The sequence below is a fragment of the Vicugna pacos genome, chromosome 4 (assembly GCF_048564905.1).
Source record: "Vicugna pacos chromosome 4, VicPac4, whole genome shotgun sequence".
NCBI lineage: Eukaryota > Metazoa > Chordata > Mammalia > Artiodactyla > Camelidae > Vicugna > Vicugna pacos.
In genome coordinates, this window is record NC_132990.1 from 68,693,829 (window position 1) to 68,715,699 (window position 21,871).

General features: G+C 52.4%; 1 protein-coding gene across 1 annotated transcript; it reads left to right on the forward strand.

Moving 5' to 3' along the window:
* Positions 1-321: 321 nt before the first annotated feature.
* Positions 322-21,670, forward strand: PTGS1 (prostaglandin-endoperoxide synthase 1). Its single transcript, XM_072960083.1, has 11 exons — positions 322-546; positions 651-743; positions 6,874-6,990; positions 7,402-7,542; positions 7,743-7,886; positions 10,538-10,719; positions 10,831-10,914; positions 12,553-12,799; positions 14,821-15,107; positions 19,117-19,264; positions 20,524-21,670. The coding sequence occupies exons 1-11, from the start codon at positions 351-353 to the stop codon at positions 20,877-20,879; spliced, it is 1,995 nt and encodes a 664-aa protein (XP_072816184.1). The 5' UTR covers positions 322-350; the 3' UTR covers positions 20,880-21,670.
* The last annotated feature ends 201 nt before the right edge of the window (positions 21,671-21,871 follow it).

Here is a 21,871-nt window from a genome sequence, read left to right on the forward strand (position 1 = left end):
ACAGACACATGTGGCCATAGACGGCAGAGCGCAGTCCCCGGGGGAAGCCTGGCCTTCCTGTTGGGTCTGTCTGAGGGTGGTGGGTTTCCCTTCTGGGAAAATATGTGCGTGGACGGCTCCTTTTCGTCTCCTTCCCTCCCAAGGGGCCAGGGTGTGTGCTTCTGGCCTGAAATAGCCTCGCTCTGCCCCGAAGCCCTGGGTGACCTCAGCACTGCGCATCGTATCTGGGCCTCAGTTTTCTACCTACCAAACGGACACAATTCTGGTGCTGCTAGATTTTAAAAGCTCAAGTGTCTGAAGGCTCTCGGGTGAAAAACCACCTTAGTGGCAATCACAGAATAATTAGTAAAATGTCTTGGCTGGAGCGGAGCAGAGGAAGTAAAGTGGGCGGCAGCCGAGGTGACAGCTGGCTGGAGAGGTGGAGCCAGGGAACGGGTAGGGAAGGGGCCGGCCAGGCGGGCCAGAGCTCTAGGGCAGAGCTGGAGACGCACCCGAGGCGCCGGCTGACGGTATCCTGCACCCATCCGCCGTCCTGCACCATGAGCCGTAAGTTCAGCCCCGGTGCCCCGGGAATCCCCTCTGCCTCCCAGTGGAGCCTTGAACGCCAGGCTCAGCCCGTCATCTCTCTCTCTCTCTCTCTCTCTCTGCAGGGCGGCGGAGTCTCTCGCTCCGGTTCCCGCTGCTCCTGCTGCTGCTGCTGCCGCCCCCGGTCCTGCCCGCGGACCCCTGGGCGCCCGCGCCGGGTAGGCGGCCCCTTTCCGGCTCCCGAGGAGCCCCCCTGTTGCGCCCCTGGCCGGGCGCCTCACCCCGTCTCCCCTCCGGCCGGCCCAGCTTCCCCTTTCTGCCGGAGAGGGGGGAGGCGGCTGAGTCTGTCTGTGGGATGGGGGCTCTCTGAAGACCCCTCCAACCCCGGGGGGGGGGTGGCCTTGGCTGGGACGCCACAGGGTTCTTTCAGGGGGAAAGGGCAGATTGGGACCTCCTGCCTTCTTGGAGAAAAGGGACAGCCCCTCTCCAGCCCCCTCACCTGTGCTGCGCCGCCAGCTATCCTAGCCGATTCTGTCCCCAACACCCCGCTGTTTCCATTACGGGGTCCCTTTCGGAGGAAGTGGCCGGCGGCGCCGAGGGGCAAGCAGACTGCTGAGTTCTCTTTCTCCAGCCTCTAACTTCTGGGACTCTCCCTAATTTCCAGCCCCAGTGGAGAAGATCTCCCTTGGTGAGGACCCCGGGTACACCATCATCCCGGAGATAGGGAGAGAGCTGGGCTGCTTCCCCTGAGGTTTAAATCCTTACCTGGGAGGCCAACCTTGGGCAGATGAGTTAACTGAGGCTCAGACAGGGGCTGTACTCTTCTCAAGCCCACACAATACATGGTGGGCTCAGGGCTGAACTTGGATCTGTCTGACTCTAGGTACTTTGCAGGGTCTTTTGGCAGTCCTCCCTGCCCTCCACCCTTCCTGGTTTCATCTCCCCAAAGATGATGGGGAAACTCAGATCCTGTAAAATTCCACCACCCCTGCCCCCTACTATGCATGTACCAGGTTCCAGGTGAAGGAATGCAGCTCCTCCCTCTGACAGCCTCCCTCCCCCAGCTTACTGCTTCCGTGTGTGTGTGTGTGTGTGTGTGTGTGTGTGTGTGTGTGTGTGTGTGTGTGTAAGGTCTGGACAGAGCTCCCTTCACTACCTAGCTGTGTGAACTATCCCCCTCTAGGTCTCCATTTCCCATCTGCAAAATGGCCGCAAGAGAGAGATGGGAGTGGGGTAGGGGGCTGAGTTTCCTCTTGTGATGCTCTAGGTGTTTGGTGCTCAGAGATAGCTGTGTGGATTTCGAATCAGACCAGGTTTCCTGGAGGAGAGGATTTGAGTGGGTGGCACTAGGGGAAGCCGCAGAGAGGATTGAGGGTGCTGTAGGCAAGAGTTTGGATATGAGCAAAAGTCTAGTTTGTGGGAAGAAGAGGAGGAAGACTTAGGCCCGCACTTTACAGTTTACAAAACCCGGCTGTGGGCGTCTACGTTGTTCATGCTCACAACGGCCCTGCCAGGGAGATGGTTGGCCCTTTCTACAGAAGGGGACTCTGAGATCCAGAAGGATGAGCCCATAGTTATTTGAGACCCTAATTGCAGAGCCAGCGCTCACCAGGTTGCCCAGTGACCCATTTAATTAGCCCTGGATCAGCCCAGCACTTCCCTCTGAGGCCCCTTCAGCCCCACGCAGGCACCCAGGGCATCTGGGGCTCGCCCTGCCTGTCTTCCTGTGTCTGCTCACCAGCTTGGTGATCCCTGATCTGTGCCATTTTGCTTTTAGCCTTTTCTCCTTATCTTTATATTGTGTTTAAAGAGAATTGGTTTTTTCGCTCCACAAACATCCCCAGGGGATTGTTTGATGCTGGTCTTTGGTTGGAACCTGGAGACACAGAGCTGGGAGGCGCTCACAGTCTGTTGGAGGAGACAGAAATGCCAACAGACTGCCATCCAGGGCCACGACTGAGGGAAGCACTGGGAGTGCGGGGCTGGGGGAGCGGTTACCTCTCAAGTGTGAGGGATTGACAGAGGCTTCTTGGAGGTGGTGATGTCTGACCCAGACCCTGAAGGAGATGGTGCGTGGGGGGAAGTACTGTGAGATTTTACTGTGTATCTCTGTAAAGGGTCTTTCTGGCAGAAGCAAGAGGGCAAGCTGAAGCCCAAAGGCCTGAATTGCAGGAACAGCTGGGCGCTTCGGCAGCCTCAGGACAGAAGGCAGGTGCGGGCTGGCACAGACCTTTGAATGCAGAGTGAGGCACGGGACTTAGGCCGGAGGGTAACTTGGAGCAGGAGAGTGAGATTGGGTGGATGATGTGGAGGTGAGGCCGGAGGCTGGGAAACCATTAAGGAGGCTGCTGCAAAGGTCATGGAAATAATGGAGGACAAGTTGTGTTCCAAGGGCAGAAGGTTTGGGCTGCCTTCCCACTTCAAAGTCTATGGGCGAACTGAGGTCCAAGATGCCTGGGCATTTAGGGGAGGCTTCTGTATTTTGGCCCCAGAATAGCCAATCCCCCAGGCGATGAAGGCAGATTCACCTGAGGGCAGGTGGTGGGGTGGAGGGCTGCGGTGGAGGGGAGAATGTGGCTTCTGCCTCTCTAGTGAGGGAGAGGGCAGAACCCGGCTGGAAGGACAAGGCTGAGCCAGGGGAAACTTGATGCTCAAGTTCATCTTCTCCAGCCCCTGGATTTGCCTTAGGGCTCTCTCCTTGCCTTGGGATAGGGCATGACCTGGCGACCAGAGCTCCATGCCAGGTGGAGGGCCCTGGCGACAGCTAACCCTGGCACCGGGCGCAGGAACCCAGCCTGGCCAAGGCTGCCTATCTGCAGCGCCAGCTGGGTCTGTGGGCTGGGATGGGGCTTCCTCTCCAACTGGGTTCGTCTAGCTGTCAGCCCTGGTGTGGTGCCGGCTGCTGGCTGCTGGCCTGGCTGGGTGTATGGGCTGGGGCCCAGGTCTGGCTGATCAGGGCCCCTCACCCCCTTTTTTTTTCTCTTTGGCTGCCAAGAACTTGAAGCTTCTCTAAATATTATTCTTAGGGAATTTCAGTCCAGCCTCTTTAACGAGCCCTCCTGTTGCCTGGTGCCTCTGCGTCCTGGAGGACTTGGTGTTCCCACACTGTGCCTAGAGTCCTGACTCCTGGGCTGGGGGACATTTCCTGGCTGAATCCTGAGAAAGTTCTGGAGCCAGGAAGTTGTGGACAGTCCTCGTCTGTGGGAATGTGTGCAACGTGGGCCTGCTGATCAACCCCGCTGCCGGAGGGGCTTGAAGTCTCAGTTGAGAGCAAACTGCTTGGTTCTTTGCTGATGGGGCAGGGGAGTCACACGGATGCAAATAACGCAGATAGTTAGAGAGAGATTGGCTTCACCCAGAGTCGGAAGAAGGAGAGGCAGAGAGAGAGGTTTCCTTAGAGCCTGTCTGTCCCATCCCCTTCCTGGAAAAACACAGGCAAACAAGGCCCAGAGGGTGGAAGGTACTTGCCCAAGGACACACAGCCAGCAAGGAGCAGCCAGTCTCTGACACGTTCACCCGGCACCTACTTGGTGCCTGGCCCTGTGCTGAGTGTGGGAACTCAAGGCACATTAGACTCAGTGCCTTCCTCTCCCCAGTTCTCTTCCTTGAAGGTTTATTAACGATGGTGTCCTCCACTGGGCACAGAAAGCATGCAGGATTTAAGTTAGACTGAAGGAAGACCTTCCTTTGTGAATAGTTCCCAGAGCTCTGATTGTGGCAGGGGACCCCTCTGGGGTCCTAGTTTCATTCATTCAGGAGTTTCAGGTCCAACACCTCGGGGGAAAGGTGACAAACCTACCTCACCTGGGGTCATCCCCAGCAAAGGGACTCTGGGCACTTCCAGGAGGAGGAAGGGAGAGGAAGAGAAGGGAGTTCAAGTCTGTGCTCTGCAGCTTCGAGGCAGTGGGGCTTGGGGGGGGGGTCTCCTCATCTGTGTGGTGCCGGGGGTGGGGGGAAGGGGAGTGCTGAGCAGGTAAACAAGAGGTGGATATGCAATGCTGGAGGGGTCAGTGAGAGCCCTGGCTTCCCGGCTAATCGTGACAGTCTAGCAGTGGTCAGACTCACCTGGGGGGGGAAGGCAGCACTGATACCCTGGGGCCCTCAGCAGCAGCTGGTGTTCTCGCTGGAGAGAACGTTTCCTGCCCTGGGGCTGTGGGTGTTTATGGAAAGACCTTGGAGGAGGAGGTGGGGGGGATGTTGGGCAGCAGGTCTGGGAGGGAGGAGCTCCGGCTGGCACACAGGCACTCCTGACAGGACAGGGATGCTCGCAGGAGTTTTGGCGTCTGCAGCATCAGGAAGACCTCAAACCAGACTTCAGAGCCAACTGCCGAGGGCTGGGAAGATGAGGGAGTCTTTTTTGGCCAAACTTGGATTGACGGGTCTCCTTGCTTCATTTTCACAAACATTTGTTAAGCTCTGGCTACCTACCACATCTGGATTCCCTGGGCGGCTGGTTCTGTCCAGGACCTGGGTTGAGCCCCAGCTGTGTGCACGGCCTCTGGGAGGGAGGAGAGGGTCAGGGAAAGCCCTTTCCCTTGGGGGCTTGTGGTGGAGCGGAGCAGGCTGAGCTGGACTGAGGGGCTGGGGTTGCAGAGAGGGGAGGAGTCAGAGTGTGGACGTTTCATGGAGGCTTTCTGGTGGAGGCCAGGCAGGGGCTCTGTCGGTGGGACAAGTAGATTTGGAGGGAATTTATTAGGGAGGAGCCACAGCCTGGGTCAAGGAAGGAAAAGAGCTTCTGGCTTTGGGGCTGCAGAATGGGCTGCCACAGAATGACCCGAAATGACCTCTTGAGTTCCTTTTGGGACCCCCACTGGGGGAGGGATGGGGAAGCGCAGTCCAGAGGAGGGCTGGGCCTTAGCCCCTGTGCCCGCCGAGTGGGAGGACCGCTGAGTGTGCCTGCTGAGTGGTGGCCGTGGTGGGGAGCTGGGCAGTGGTGAGCCACAGGCGCTCCTGGGCAGAACCACAGAGTGTCCAGAGCAGGAGGGGCCCATGAGGAGATCCCAGACCCCTGAGCCTGCTGCAGGGTTCACCCTGAGCTCCCTGGCGTTTCCTTGGCTGCTGGCTGTGGGAGGGGGAGACCAGGTCCGCCTGTGTGGGTCTGATAAGGCCTTTTTGTCCAGACTGCTTCCGGTTGGTGCCTCCCATTTACACCCTGCAGGGGCCACAGTGATGTTATTGTGGGGCTGTGGAAAGTTGCCAGGACTTAAGCAAAATTATTTGCATGATTCTTATGATCCTCTTCTTATTGGGTGTGTGTGTGTGTGTGTGTGTGTGTGTGTGTGTTTGTGTGTGTGTGATGGTGCAGGGGGCCCTCTTTGAGGCAGGGGCCAGGAGGACCCTGCTGTCCGGGACCCGTGCTATGAAGTGGGGAGACCTAGACCGGAAGGCACGCCCTCTGATCGCAGCATCCTGAGGGTTCCCCGTGCTTGTCGCCACCCTCCTGACCCCCTCTAATCAGCTGCACAGAGAACTCCAGTTCTCTGTGACATTGGCTCTGAGCCAGATAAGGAAGTAGGGTTCAGAAGGAACCTGGCATTTTATGTGTTTTAAGGCCGAGGAGGGAGCCGCAGGGAGGATGCAGGAGGCCCGACTCTGTTCCTGCGTCTGATGCAGCCCGAGGCTGGGTCCATCGGGAACAGGAGCTGAGACAGCTGAGACGCCCTTCAGATTCATTCTCTGTCCGCAGGGTTCTGGGAAATTTCTTTCCTAGGACTTGAAGGCTGAGTCTGTGGGGCGGGGGAGGAAGTGTAGGGGTGGGGCAATCGGTCTGGTGTGACTTATGGGGTGACCCGCCTGGGTTTCCCCTTATCAGGCCTCAGTTTCCCCATCTGCCTAGAAGTGGGGGCTGTGATACATGCTCTTCCTTCCCTTCTGCAAACATAGAGGGATGTGGGTGACCTCCTCTTCCTAGTGTCCGGGTGCCCAGAGGTTGGGGGCTGGTCTGAGAACCCCTATCCTTGTCCCTTTTCTGAACCCCATGAACCCTGCCCTTGGTGCTCTGACTTGGCCAAAAGTGAATGCCCCAGAGGCTTGTGGAGGCAGCCTTATCAGCTGTTTCTTAGCCTAGGATGTCCCAGCCTGGGACCTGGAATCTCCTCCTGCCCCACTTTGGTGGCAGCAGAGAGGGAGTAGGGACTTCCCCTGGTGGCCCATTGTGGGCGAGGCTGGAAACCCAGAGCAAGAAACAGAAGGGCCAGGGACTTTCCGTTCACAGCTGTGGGAACAGAGAGGGCCCTTGGAGGATGGCTGAAATCCAGAAGTTAAGACAGAGCTGTAACTGGACTCCATGCCTCTGGTCAATGAGTGGGCACCCTGGAGTGGCCTCTGATCTCCGTTTCTGCCCCACAGTGAACCCCTGCTGTTACTATCCGTGCCAGCACAAGGGTGTCTGTGTCCGCTTCGGCCTTGACCGCTACCAGTGTGACTGCACCCGCACGGGCTATTACGGCCCCAACTGCACCATCCGTGAGCTGGGCCACCAGCCCGACCCCTTCTCCCCTGGGCTCACCCTCCAAGACCCCACTTCCTACCCTTGTCTCTGGTTGGGGCCCTGTTTTCTTTCCTTGCCTGCCTTTGACCTCTGACACTCCCCCTGACCTTGCTCCCAGCCCACCTCACTCTGTGCTTCCCAGCTCTGTAGTGGGTCTTCGCTGCTCAGCCTGGACCTCACTGACCTCATGCCCTGTCCCATCTCCTGTCCTCACGTCTGCTTCTGGTTCTGTCATGTGTTATCACCCCCAAGGTTCCGTCCTTACCCCTGCCCCATAGAGTCTACCCTGTTCCAGCCTGGTCCTTGTCCCCAGTTCCCATCTTCCACTCTGGCTGCTTCCGGTCCCGTTGAGGGGCCCGACTGAGTGGCTCCCGCTGCCCCCACAGCTCAGCTCTGGACCTGGCTCCGGACTTCTTTGAGGCCGAGCCCCTCTTTCCTCCACTTCCTGCTGACACACGGGCGCTGGTTCTGGGAGTTTGTCAATGCCACCTTCATCCGTGACTTGCTCATGCGCCTGGTACTCACAGGTGGGTGAGGGGCAGGACCCCCCCAGTCTAGGGAGGACCAAGAAATCCTGCCAGTCCTTGGAATTCTTGGCATCTGATAAGGGCAGTGGTTGGGGGGACTAGGATGCCAAATTAAAGACGTCCAACCCAAAAGAAGGTGGAGAAGGGGGGTGTAACTGGGGCAGGAACCCCCTTGTCACCATTATTTTCGCCCTCTGCAGTGCGTTCCAATCTTATCCCCAGCCCCCCTACCTACAACTTAGCGCACGACTACGTCAGCTGGGAGTCCTTCTCCAACGTGAGCTATTACACGCGGATTCTGCCCTCTGTGCCCCGAGACTGCCCCACACCCATGGGGACCAAAGGTAATGGAGTTGGGGGGAGGTGGCTGGGCCTGGGGGGTCACAGGATATGCTCAGTTCCCCTCTTTGGGAAAAAGCAGGCAGAAGAGCAATTACTGACCCATTTCACAGATGGGTAGATCAAAGCAAGACATATGCATATGCAGAACCAGGGACCAGGATAGGGCTGGGGAAGAAGGACAGGAAAATGTTGTGGGGGGCCTTGTCTGAGATCAGCAGCAGAGTCAGACTAGTGCCTCCCGATTTCCGAGGCACCTCTTTGCCTGAACCTTGTCTACTGAATGGGTGGGATCCTGCAGGGATGGGGGTAACTTAAAAGTTGAAATGTATGAGGTGGGGAATAGTGTGCTATTTTTTGGGTGCTGACTCTGTGTTTGGTTCTTTACTAATGGAAAAAGTTTTATGTGCTTCATCAGGTCAATTTACACATAAAATCAGGTTTTTTTCTTTAGTTGTCCAAGATCCCCCCTCCCTGGTCTCATTGGCAGGGGTCTTCCTCCAAGGCCTTCTTCCCAATCCATTCCTAACTGTCCCCAAACCTGGGGGTTTACTCAGTTTAAAGCCATCAATTCATCTTCAAGTACACAGAGGATAAAATGCGTCAGTTCACCACTGCCGCCGCTTCAGTTCCGCCACATGGTGGCGCTATTGAGCACAAGTCCTGTGCACCGCCCTGGTTGTGCGCTTTCTCAGGCTCAGAACCTTGCATATGTATCAGTGTCTTGAGTGGGGCCTCAGGGGCGCTACTCTGATGGTTTGTACTCACATACGGAGCTCCTATTCCCAAAGCATAACCATTCTGTCAGGATAGCTGGGTCTTGCCAAGCTTCTGGCCTCTGCCTGTACTTTGCTGGAAAAAGCCCTTGCTCAGTGTCAGTCTGAGTGATGATTCCAAGTTATGGGGTGCAGGCCACTTCCTCCAACTTCCCCTTTTGTGAGTTCCTTTTGGGGTTCTTGATGACCTTTCCTGCAACAGGAAATCAGTCAGCCATTGCAACCCAAAGACCTAGTCTATTGACACTGGGCCTCACATGAAGGATTGTGAAAGAATACCTATTCCAGAACACAAAAATTCAATGATTCCTTTCTGCAAAGGCACTGGGTGCCCAGTTATCCGACATCGAATTAATTAAGGAAGACTTCTTAATTCTTATTCTCATAATGACAGAAACCTGCTTCAAGATGACTTGTCTTTAACCCAGACATAGAAAGACTGTCATTATTTAAAATAACTTGGCAAAAGAAAAAGATGTGGCATGCATGCGCACGCACACACACACACACACACACACACACTCACACTGGAATACTACTTGGCCATAAAAAGGATGAAATTATGCCATTTGCAGCAACATGGATAGACCTGGAGATTATCATACTAAGTGAAGTAAGTCAGACAGAGAAAGGAAAATACTATATGACATCACTTACATGTGGAACCAAAAAAAAGTGACACAAATGAACTTATTTACAAAACAGAAAGAGACTCACAGACATGGAAAGCAAACTTATGGTTATCTAGGAGGAGAGGGAGTGGGAAGGGATAAATTGGGAATTTGGGATTTGCAGATACTACTATATATAAAATAGATAACAAGCAGGGTCCTACTGTATAGAACAGGGAACTATATTTCGTATCTTGTAATAACCTTACAATGGAAAGAATATGAAAAGGAATCTATCTATCTATCTACCTATCTATCTATCTATCTATCTAAATCACTATGCTGTACACCAGAGACTAATACAACATTGTAAATCAACTCTACTTCAATAAAAAAGTAAAAAAAGAAACAGCTTGGCAAACTATTGGCAAACTTGGCAAAAGCCTGCAGGTCAAATTAGCTCACTCCCTATTTTGTGAGTAAGGCTTTGTTGGAACACCATCATATTCATTACGCATCACCTGTGGCTCCTTTCCTGTTGCACCAGCAAAGCCGAGTAGACACAAGAGAGACCATATGTTGGCAAAGCCTAAAATACTATCTGGACTTGTACAGAAAAAGTTCGCTGACCCTCGATTTAAAAGACTCCACCTCACTAGCTCCCTGTCATGCCTACATGACCTCCTGTGCTCCTCAAATCCACTGCATAAAATCGGTGTCATTCACCCTATTTTAGAGAAGAAGAAACTGAGGCTCAGGGATGACTTACCTATGTTCACAGCATAGCTCATTTCGAACACAGGCTACCTTGCTTCAGGGCTGGGGAGTCCAAGTTCTCGTTTGTTTTCTTTACTTCCTCCTCCTCCTTCTTTTTCTTCTTCTTCTTTTTTTTTGGGTAACATATACAAAGTAGCAAACATACACAAAAGTTGAGAGGAAATTATAATGAACTCCTGTGTAATCCATCTCCTGGTTTCCAGATTTGTCCACACTTTGCCAGTGTTATTTCATCTCTCCCTTCTCACTTTATTTTTCATGGAGTGTTTTCAAGCAAATCCCAGCTATCATGCCGTTTCACCCATAAATCCTTCTAGGGTCTTTTGGTAGAGAAGACGCCAGGGGCCATCTGGTTGGAGGGAGAGAGCCCTGCAGAGGCCATCCTGGGCTTCCTGCATGGACCAGTTTGGTCTGGCGAGCCCAGAAGGCCCTGGGGAAGAAGGATCCAGACAGGAGGCAGTTAATGCTCCCCACCCCCCCCACCCCAACCAGGGAAGAAGCAGTTGCCAGATGCCGAGCTCCTGAGCCATCACTTCCTGCTCAGGAGGAAGTTCATACCTGACCCCCAAGGCACCAACCTCATGTTTGCCTTCTTTGCGCAACACTTCACACACCAGTTCTTCAAAACTTCTGGCAAGATGGGTCCTGGCTTCACCAAGGCATTGGGCCACGGGGTGAGTACCTGGGAGGGGCCCAGGACCTCTCTGGGCCTCACTTGGCACATATAGGTTGTTGCCGGTGGGGTAGGACGCAGAGATCTGAGCGGATCCTCCTTTTGTCTTCAGGTAGACCTTGGCCACATTTATGGAGACAATCTAGAACGTCAGTATCACCTGCGACTCTTTAAGGATGGGAAACTCAAGTACCAGGTAGCACTGGGCCTGGGATGGGGCATTGGGAAGAGCCTTCCATGGTCTTTCCTGGGAGAGGCTGCTGGTCGGGGGCCTTGGTGGTGTCCTGAGATGGCCAGGGCAGAAGCTGGAGGTGTATGCGAGGAGGAGAGACAGTAAACCCTGGGAGAAGGTGTCAGATGAGAGAAGCAGACAGGATGCAGACACGGCCTCTCATGCTCTCCTGGATGGTGGATTTTGAGGCTCAATAGATGGACACTTCCAGCCTGCATTTGTTCATTTAATTATTTCATAATATTGATTGGGCACAATGATGGGCCTGGCACAGGTGAGCAGTGGCCATGAGAGTTATGGGCCCTGCCCTCCAGCTTCTCAGACAAACACTAGGCTGCTAGTTCCACGAAGACTTACTGTCTGAACCACACTGTTCAATAGTGCTATAGCCATATGGGTAACTATTTCATGCACTCCTCAAACCCACCACATAAAATAGGTTTCATCTGCCCTATTTTGTAGATGTGAGCCACATAAGTTATTGAAATTTTTCTAGTGGCCACATTAAAAAAGGAAAAAAGAAGCAGGTGAAATAGATTTTAATAATATGTTTTATTTAACCCGATATAGCCAGAATATTATCATTTCAACATGTAATCAACCCCCAAATTAATAATAAAATATCTTACTTTTTTTTTTTGGTGCTGAATCTGAGAAATCTGATCTATATCTTATGCTTACAGCATGTCTCCATTTGGGTGCCAAGTTTTCTTGGGAGATTCTGATCTATGTTTAGATTTTGTAAAGTTTACAGTTGAAAAAATAGGCTAACATGCCCAAGCTGTTCTAAACATAGAGACTTTCCAATAGCTGAGGTAGCAGTTTTAAATTTTTAATCTAAAGTTAAAACAATTTAAAAATCAATTATTTATTCCCACCAGCCATATTTCTAGTGCTCAGTAGCCACATGCAGCTCGTGGCTACCATATTGGACCATGCAAATGTAAACAAACAAAAAGCCAAGATTCAAAGTTTCATGCTGAATCTTTTGGGCTAAGAACAACATTTGGCTTATGGTAGGTCCACAGTGTAAATGCATTGAATGACGAAGAAACTGCCATATAATTAATTACACCTGTGATAGCTGCCACCACGGAGAAGCCACGAGAGTGTGTGGAGGATGGGGAAGCCTTCCTTAGAAAATATGAATCAACCAAGAGTTGTGTGAAGGATGAGGAGGCGTTAGGGAGGGGGCAGGGCTGTCCAGGTTAGCAGGGGCCAAGGCTGGAGAGGGAAAGCAGCCTGTGTGGCTTCAAGGGAGTGAAACGAGGGCAGGGCTGCCGGCCACCTGAGCCATTGCGGATGAGCGTGGGTCGTGTTGAGGATTTCTGATTTCTGCCAAAAGCAGAGAGAGGGCTCGGAAGGGTTTTAAGGCAGGGTGTGATGCTGCATTTGGGTGTTTTCAAGGATTGCTCTGGCTGCGGATTTGAGAGTGGACCGACTGTCTGGGGGAAGAAGTAGGGAGCCACTTACAAGTGGAAGATGAGGGTGGTGGTGGTGGGAAGAGAGAAAGGGGCTCACTTTCAGAGTGGGAGGGTGTCAGCTGTGCAGGTGCGGGCGCCCTGCCCCCTCCCCGGGTTGCCAGGTGGCCCCATCCCGCAGGTGCTGGACGGAGAGGTGTACCCGCCGTCGGTGGAAGAGGCGCCGGTGCTGATGCACTACCCGCGGGGCGTCCCGCCCCGGAGCCAGATGGCCGTGGGCCAGGAGGTGTTCGGGCTGCTGCCGGGGCTCATGCTCTACGCCACGCTCTGGCTGCGGGAGCACAACCGCGTGTGTGACCTGCTGAAGGCCGAGCACCCCACCTGGGGCGACGAGCAGCTCTTCCAGACGGCCCGCCTCATCCTGATCGGTGAGGACTCCAAGCCAGCCAGGTCCTGGAAGGCCAAGCCCTCTGTCCTGAGAAGCGGGGGGCGGAGGACTTGGGGACATAGCAATTAGAATGCTGCTTCGTCGGCTTACCAGCTTTTGAATGTGAGCAGGCCCCTCCCCCACGGGAACCCACCTTCCCAGTCTACACCTTGGGAATGGTGAGGGTTGTAAGGATTTGTTGAGAGGGTGAATGGGAGTGTACTCAGCACATGGAACTAGATGTAGAAAATGGGGTGCTGGAATAGTTGTTTATTAGCTGGGCGACTCACAGCAAGTCTGATTAGCCACCCAAACCTCAGTGTCCCCACGGACTGCATCCAGGAGCACACCGTGACATCCTCAGCAAATACAGGTCAGACCCCAGCTTGCCTGGACTTCAGGAATCCTCTTGTCTCCTGCCCTGCATGTGTCTGCCTTCCTGGAGATTGATAGCTTCTGGGTGACTCAGGGACAAGATATTTTTGTGTCCCCTACGGGGGCGAGTCTGCAGCTTAAAATGTCAGATGGTTTCCTGCCTGGGAGTGTGGCCTCTGCCACCTGCTGTTCAGACTGTATTCACTCTGAGTCACCAGTAAGCCCCGGCCCCCGCCTCTGGGCATCACTGGGCATGGCTGTTCCCAATTATAGTGCCCGACTCACTGGAGCCTGGAAGAGCCATGCACTGGGGATAGGAATGGTCTAAAGAACGAGGGGGGCTGGGTCAGAAGTCCCAGTGTTGCCGAGACTTTAACCAGAGAGGGCAAGTCTGTGGCTGCAGGCTGCCCAGCACACTGACTGATGATGAAGCTGTGACCAAAGGCAGGACTCCTGGGGCCCCTGCATCCTCCATGCTTCATCGAACCCTCCCCGACAGCCTGATGAACCAGATGTGATTATCCTTGGGTAAGCATGAAGATTCAGAAAGGTTACGTGGATTCTCTGAGGCCATTCAGTGGAGAGAGACTTGAACCAGGTGTGGCTGCTATCAAAGTTTGTGCGATTTCCAGCACATCACGAAGGGAATTCTTTCCTGAGTGGGGAGGAGGGGGCACGACTTAGTCTAATCTTCTGTGACGTGTGAGTACAGGGAGGGCATTCTGCCATCACTCCTACACGCAGTAGTCCGTCTTCTGCAGGAACGGACCCTCCCTGCTATGCCCAGCAGTTCAGATGTGTTCCTTGTGTGCTCCTCCCAACGACCCTGTGAATATTATTATACTGGTACCGTTATAGCAAACACTTCGCAGAGAAGGGAAGTTGGGAGTGAGTGGCACAGCCCCAGCTCAGGTGACTAGAGATGGTGAAGCCAGGATTTAGACCCTGGTCTGTGGACTGCAATTCCAGAGGCTCCAGATTTGCTAAAAGTCAGTCTGTCTCATTGGCCACAGTATCCGCGTCCTTTAATATCTAGTTGACCACTTTCCATTTGGTTATGGAATGTTCAGTTTCTTTCTTCCCTGGCTTTTTGCTTTGTAGCTGGTTCCCCAGGGGGCAGAGGAAAAATTGATCCATAGGAATTCGGTACCTAAGAAGATACAAGGATTATGTTTGGGGCTGACGTCCCTTGTTTGCTGCCGCCGCTCTTAGAATGGTCCCTTCAGAGTTCCCCTCGCCTCCCTCGCGGGGATGTTGAGATTCCCTAAGTTAATCTCCGCTTTTCCATCTTTTGAGACCACTCCAGGCTCTTCTAAAGGGCTTTGGGAAGGTGGTCACCCAAAGGTCATGAAACCCATCCTCGGGTACTTCTTTCGCGTGTCCTGCTCAGCTGGCCTACAACCTCCCCATGGAAAGTGCGAGAAGCAGGCGGCTCTTGTCTTGGGACATCGGTCCAGCCCGAGACAGAAAGTTCCATTTTCACACCCCGTTACAAAGAGACAAAGTGAAAGTGGCCAGACAAAATTAAACAGCTAGCACGATGACCAAGAGGCAAAGCCAAGCCCTTTCCATGAACGGGCCGGCTTCCCCAGCCCTGTGGCTAAATCACCGCGCTCTGCTGACCCGGCTCCCCATCCTTCCTCCCAGGGGAGACTATCAAGATTGTGATCGAGGAGTATGTGCAGCAGCTGAGCGGCTACTTCCTGCAGCTCAAGTTCGACCCGGAGCTGCTGTTCGGCGTCCAGTTCCAGTACCGCAACCGCATCGCCATGGAGTTCAACCAGCTCTACCACTGGCACCCGCTCATGCCCGACGCCTTCAGGGTGGGCCCCCGGGACTTCAGCTATGAGCAGTTCCTCTTCAACACCTCCATGCTGGTGGACTACGGGGTCGAGGCCCTGGTGGACGCCTTCTCTCGCCAGACGGCTGGCCGGGTGAGCCCCAGAGGAGCGCTGGGGAGGGCAGGCAGGTGGGCTCTGGGATCCGAATCCCAGTTTCCTGTAAAATGGGAAGGGTGTCAGTCCTACGGGCTGTTCTTCCTTCCCTCGTTCTTTCATTCTTTCGTTCATTCAACAATACGGGCTGTTACTCCAGGTGCTGGGGATGGAGCGGGGAACAAGATCGATGTGGTTCTTGGGTCCCCGTGTTTTTGGCGTGGGTACCCTAGAAAGGCACAACAGTCATAGGACAGCTTGTATCCTCTGAGCATTGACCACACACTAGGCCCGTGCCAGGGGCTTTTCTGATGTTAACAGAATCTTCAGAGCGCATTAAGAACCACAATGCAAAGCTCTGGGAGCTCGGAGAGGGGCTTCTGGCCCAGAGTCGGAGACTGTGGGTAAGGAAGTGATGTTTGAGCAGAGATCCAAGGGATGGAGGGGGATCTCCCAGGGTAAGAGGTAGTGCTCATGGCATGGGACCACTGTGTTCCAGATGGGGAGGACAGCATGGCAAAGGCCCAGAGGTCAGAGGGCACAGCAGCTTGAGGACCAGGAAGACATTCGGGGTGCGGCGGTCTATGTGAAAGTGCCCGCACATAGTAGGTCTTTAGTAAATTAGAGGCCTCCGTTATGGGCTGAGTTGCCCCCAGCTACAAATTCCCATGTTGAAGTCTTGACCTCCAGCACCTCAAAATGTGTCTGTGTTTGGAGATGGGGTCTTCAAAGAGTTAATCAAGGTTCCGTGGGGGCAGGGGGTGAGCCGTACTGTGACTGTGTCCTCATAAGAAGAGGGGACTAGGATACAGACATGCACAGAGGGGAAACAGAGGGAGAAGACTGCCATCTGTGAGCCAGGGAGAGAAGCCTCAGAACAAAACCAGCCCCCGTGACACCTTGATCTCGGACTTCTGTCCTCCAGAACTGTGGGGGGCTGTCTTTCTGTCCTCTCAGCCCCTCAATCTGTGGCACTTTGTTATGGCTGCCATCGCAAGATAATACAGCCTTTTCCCCCTGGAATTTCTAACTCTTCCCTTCCCCATGTTTGGAACCATCTCCCGTCACCCCCTGCTCCTCTCTCGTCCTTATCCCTAAGCCCTATCATGAAGTTGTGGCATCGTATGGATTCAGATTTCCTCCTGGTCATTTGACTGCAATTAGCATATACTGCCACCAATGGGCAGCTGCTGGCTGGTTAACGCGGCCTCTGTTCTTCGTGGGGACACCAACAGGAACAGAGGTAACAGCCTTTGTGCGGGGCTGTGTGGTTTCCAAAGAGCTGTCAAGCAAGGACCACGATGACGTGTGTGAAAAGCTCTGGTGTTTCCTGGTACAAGATAGAAGGACCCCAGAATGGATTCTCAGTATAACAGAGAGAGTGTGAGAAGTGATAAAACAGGGCTTCCCCTGATAATCACTGTGCACGGTTCCATCTCGGGGTTATCATATGACCAACACTGTGGTAACTGCTTTGCCTTCTTTTAAAAAAGATTTTCTTTCTTTCCATTCTTTTTTTTTTTTAATGGAGGTACCGGGGGATGAACCCAGGACCTCGTGCACATTAACCATGTGCTCTACCACTGAGCTATTATCCTGCTTTGCATTTTTTATCTTGGTTTTTTCACCACAACCATATCAGGTGGATGCGTCTACCTCCTTCATTTTTACATATGAAAAAAACTGAGACTTAGCCTAAGTAATTTGCCTACAGTCCCTGGATTTGTTTCCTAGGGCTGCAGAAGGACCATAAACGAGGGGCCTTTAAGCAGGAGAAATTTCTTCTGCTTTTTTCTTTTTTCGGAAGCTCAAAAGATCACCGTTAGTACTGATAAAGCTGGTACTAGAAAACCTGAATGATATGTGCTGGTAAGCAGGCTTTTTAATAACAAACTCCCCAATTAGACAAACTTGGCTACCAAGTCACGGAGGCATTGAAATGAGGAAAGTCTCTCCCACATCCTCCTGCCCCCAGGACGAAGTCTGCCTAAGAAATTTGAGAGAAAACATCCTTCCTGGTGTCAGCTGCGTCCAGGAGCAGTAGAGAGGCTAGCCTGGACAGCGCATGCCTGGTTATTTCTCTAAAACTCACCAATAGTCCTACTTCGCTCCTCCTCTTCTAACAAAGGAGTGAGGGGGAGAGGTGGGAGAAAGATGCTAAGAGAGTTAGGCTATTGGGGTTTCCTCCATGGATAAAGAAACATCCAGGAAAGGAAAGAAATATTCTCACCTGACAACTGAGAATGATCACCTTTTATTCATTTATTCACTGATCCACCCTTGCAGCCATTAAACAGTGATTACACATGACTAATATCTTGGCCGTTGAAAAGATCAATCTTTGAACAGTTGTCTAGAACTCTTTTATCATTAACTCCCCCAAGTGGTGTTAATATCATTCAGAAATGTATTCTTTCACAGTTCTGGAGACTACAAATCTGAAATCAGGGTGTTGGTAGGGCCATACTCCTGCTAAAAGTTCCAGGGGAGAATCTGTTCCCTGCCTTTCTCTCAGCTTCTTGTGGTGGCTGACAATCCTTGGGGTTCCCCGGCTTACTGAAGCATCGCTCCAGCATGGTGATCTTCCCATGTGTCTGCTTCCCCTTTGTCTTGGGACGCCAGTCATCAGATTAGAACCCACCCTAATGGAGTATGACTTTGATTACGTCTATTTCCAAATGAGGTCACATTCACAGGTGCTAGGGTTAGGGCTTCAGCATATCTTTTGGGTCAACCCACAATGGCCCCACGGCTTGTAAATGGTTCAGCTGAGACTGGCCCCTGCCTCTGCTGGCTTTGCCCCAAGGTGTTTGATTTCACCCAGCTGTACTTTTCCTCTTTCTCACCCAATGTTACTCGTTCTACCCAAATAGAACTCTTTCTTTAGCATCAATGTTTTCAATTCACCCTGAGCAATAGTGCTTTCTTTAGACCAATGCTCCTTAAGAGTTATGAATCAGATTTTTTTTTTTCTGGAGCCTTCTTTATCTCACCAGGTTACCTGGGCTTTGAACCCTACTTCCTTTTCTTCACAGGATATATTATACCACCCCTTAGTCTTGGAGTAAAACTCCAAGCTTAGTTAAACTAAATTTATTTATATATTATCATTTTCATGGCAAGATTTTAGCTCCCTCCCTGCTAGCTTATGACAATTTCTCTCCCGGGAGGCTTGGCAGAAAGAAGGAGAAACAGATGCAGTCACTTGTGTTCCTGGGTCTGAATGGAGTGACTTGATACTCCGTGTTCCCACCTTCTAGATGAGTTTCTCTTTCCTAGTGGTGGCCGGTTACTAGGGGTTCACTTTTTAATACTAGATGCTCAGAAAATTGTGTGTCATCTCAGCGCTGTGATATAGAGAATGGAAAGTGATAGAAAGCGTTTCCTTAGCAGGATCTCTTGAAAGATTAAACATCTTCATCCTTATGATAAGAACTGATTTGGAGAGTGACAGACATATGTCAGTTCTGCCAGGTAGGGTTTAAAAATATCCAAGGAATGCCAGAAAGTTTTGGCTTCTCAAACTAATATTTGTCCGTCCATCCGTTTCCATCACTTGAAGGCTCAGAAACCTTTCTGTCCCCACCCCCCCACAATTTTCTTTCCTGATCTGAAAGGCAGTCCCCTCTGCTCGAGGTCTTGACCGTGGCCATGCTTGCCATCTCCTTGGTCGAGTCCTAGTGGCTGAACCTAATAGTTCCAGAACCTTCCTTCACAGGATGTTAGGGGTTCTCACCTAAATTCAAAGGGCTGGGGAACAGTGCATCTGGTGAGTCACTCGGGAGGTCCTCCTGGCTCACTCCACACTTTGGAGATGAGGAGGCTGAGACTCAGAGAGGGTCGCAGAAAAAGCAGAGCAGTGCAGCCCGAGGGCCAGGTGTCCAGCTCGGTGGCTGCGAGGCTGAGCTACACTCTCTGTCCGAGCTCAGGAAGGTCCCCTGACCTGAAAGTCTCTTCCAGGACAGGGTGGCCTGGCTCTCAGACCACGGCTGTGTTTCTCTCTTGGCAGATCGGTGGGGGGAGGAACATAGACGCCCACATCCTGCACGTGGCCGTGGATGTCATCAAGGAGTCGCGAGCGCTGCGGCTGCAGCCCTTCAACGAGTACCGCAAGAGGTTTGGCATGAAACCCTACACCTCCTTCCAGGAGCTCACAGGTGAGCAGCTGCTCCCCAGGCACGCTCCCTGCCCTCAAGGGACTTGAGCTAAAGGAACAGCGACATCGAGGAAGCAGAACGAGGCCATCCACCTGGCCGGCTCGGTGCCGGGGGTGGCGAGGGATGGTGATGACTCCACTGCGGGGGAGAGACGGTGGTGTCTCGGCTGGGCTTGAAGGATAAAAAAGGATTTTCCAAGTGGAGAATAGAGGGAAGAGCATTCGAGGCAGAGGAACAGAGAGTACAGAGGCACAGAGGTCATCAAGGCTGAGTCTATTCAGAACAGTCATAAGCGTGGCTGGAGCGAGCGGCTTACGTGGGGGAAGTGGCTGGAGGTTAGTGGCAGGAGGCTGGCTCACACTGTGTGGAATCTTGGAGTCCACGCTAAAGATTTTGGGTTTTATCCTGTCTAGGGTTTCCTAAATCCCATTAATGGACCAGCGACCTGAGAATCACTTAGAAAACTAATTAAAAATACCAAATCCTAGCTGTCTTCCCGAGAGATTCTGATTCAGTAGGCCTAAGTGGTGGCCGAGAATCTGTATGTGTGTGTGTGTACACACACACTTATGTGTATATGTATATACATATGTGCTGGAACTCTATATACATATATTTTATATATGTATATATTTGTTGTTTAAGGTCCCCAGTTGTTGGGCAGCCAAGTTTGGGAACCTGTGTCAGAGACAATGGGGAGCCACTGGCAGGTTTTGACCAGGGTGTGGCATGACCCATGACTGGATATTAATGCCCTATGGAGCGTGGATTTGAGGATACGGCTCAATGTCTCTCTCCCATGACAGTCTGGAGGGACAGAAAGAACACTCGCTGAATCTCTCTGTGAGCTTAGACTGTGACATGACGTCTCTGAGCTCCAGTAGAATGTGGGGCCTTGGACCAGGATGAGGCCTTGAAACCTGCCTGGGAAGGAAATAAGATGGGTGGCTTCTCCTTGTTGTAACCATCAGGTAATTAGAGCACAGAGAAGTGGGATGAGTTGCTCAAGGTCACGCGCTGTTTGGTGGCACATCCAGGCCCTTGACTCCTTCCGCAGCGGCACAACCCTTCCTGAGATGCAGCCCTGGAAAAGGGTCTCTCAGCCGGGCCCGATTTTAGGACGCGTGCTCATTTGCTGAAGTGACACTTCTGAAGTCCCTTATTCTCCCCAGAAAGAGGTGGACCTAGAAGGTTCCCTCCCCAGATTAACCTTCATGGATTGGCATCATGATTCTGACTCTAGCTTCTTTCCCGTGTAGGAGAGCAGGAGATGGCAGCTGAGCTGGAGGAGCTATATGGAGACATTGATGCCTTGGAGTTCTACCCGGGACTACTTCTTGAGAAGTGCCATCCAAACTCCATCTTTGGGGAGAGTATGATAGAAATCGGGGCTCCCTTTTCCCTTAAGGGTCTCTTAGGGAATCCCATCTGTTCTCCGGAGTACTGGAAGGCGAGCACATTTGGTGGCGAGATGGGCTTCAACATTGTCAAGACGGCCACGCTGAGGAAGTTGGTTTGCCTCAATACCAAGACTTGTCCCTATGTCTCCTTCCGTGTGCCAGACCCCGGCCAGGAGGATGGGCCTGGTGTGGAGCGGCCATCCACCGAGCTCTGAGGGGCAGGGCAGCAGCATTCTGGGGGGCAGAGCTTCATGTTCCTCATTCCAGAATGCTGAGGCCAGGGTTGATATTCTTAAAGGCTGGGTTTCTGATTGGCATCAAGAGCATCAGTGTGGACATTTAGGACTCTGGGTCCCTCACCCATGATCTGGACTCTGGGTCCCTCACCCATGATCTGGAATACTGTGAGCTTGTTCGTCATTCTAGAATGCTGAATTCCTGGTTATTCATCCAAAATGTTGGGCGTGGTTCTCCTTTGGCGTGCCAGACCACTGGGTTCCTGGTTGACAACCTAGAATATCGATTCCTGGTTGATCTGGAATACAGCCATTCTAAAATATAGGACTCCTGATGAAATCATCTAAAAAGTTAGGGGATTCTTATTTTGCATTCTAGAATTCTGAGTGGCCCTCCAGAGTGCTGACTTTCTGGTGGGCGATTCAGAATGTTGTGTCCTTGATTGCTGATCTGGAACAGTGGCTCGTATGCTAGGTTGGTCCTGATCTGAATGTCTAGAATATTGAGGAATCATGTTCCTGTTCAGTGAGATATCCACAGAGCAGGAGAATCTAATGTCTAACAAGAACGCATTCCCTGAATCTGTGCCTGCATGGAGGGAGCGAGGAGGTGGGGTGTTTTTCTGGGGACCCCAACAGAGACCCTGGTCTGAGGATATGGAGAGAAGAGGTGGTTTTTTCCCAGGCCATTGGTTGGAAGCCACCAGAACTCTGTCCCCATCCAGGTCTTGACTCATGGCAGCTGTTTTTCATGAAGCTAATAAAATTCTTTTTCCAAATTGCCTGCTATATATCTTTTGATTGTCATCCCGAGAAGCAGAGGTAACACGGAACTGACCTTTTCTCCTACCCACAGGCTGGGTGTGCTAGAGGTCTGCAGCATGAGACCTTCCACTGGGATCCCTGGGGCTTGTCACCATCTAGATCTTCCACTGCTGATGTTTCATTCCCCCAACCCCTCCCCGACCCCC

Coding starts and splice junctions, on each gene's coding strand:
- PTGS1 (XM_072960083.1), top strand. CDS start 351: ATGTCTTGGCTGGAGCGGAGCAGAGGAAGTAAAGTGGGCGGCAGCCGA. Junction 10,720..10,830: donor CCAAGGCATTGGGCCACGGG/GTGAGTACCTGG, acceptor TTTTGTCTTCAG/GTAGACCTTGGCCACATTTA. Junction 15,108..19,116: donor CTCGCCAGACGGCTGGCCGG/GTGAGCCCCAGA, acceptor CTCTCTTGGCAG/ATCGGTGGGGGGAGGAACAT.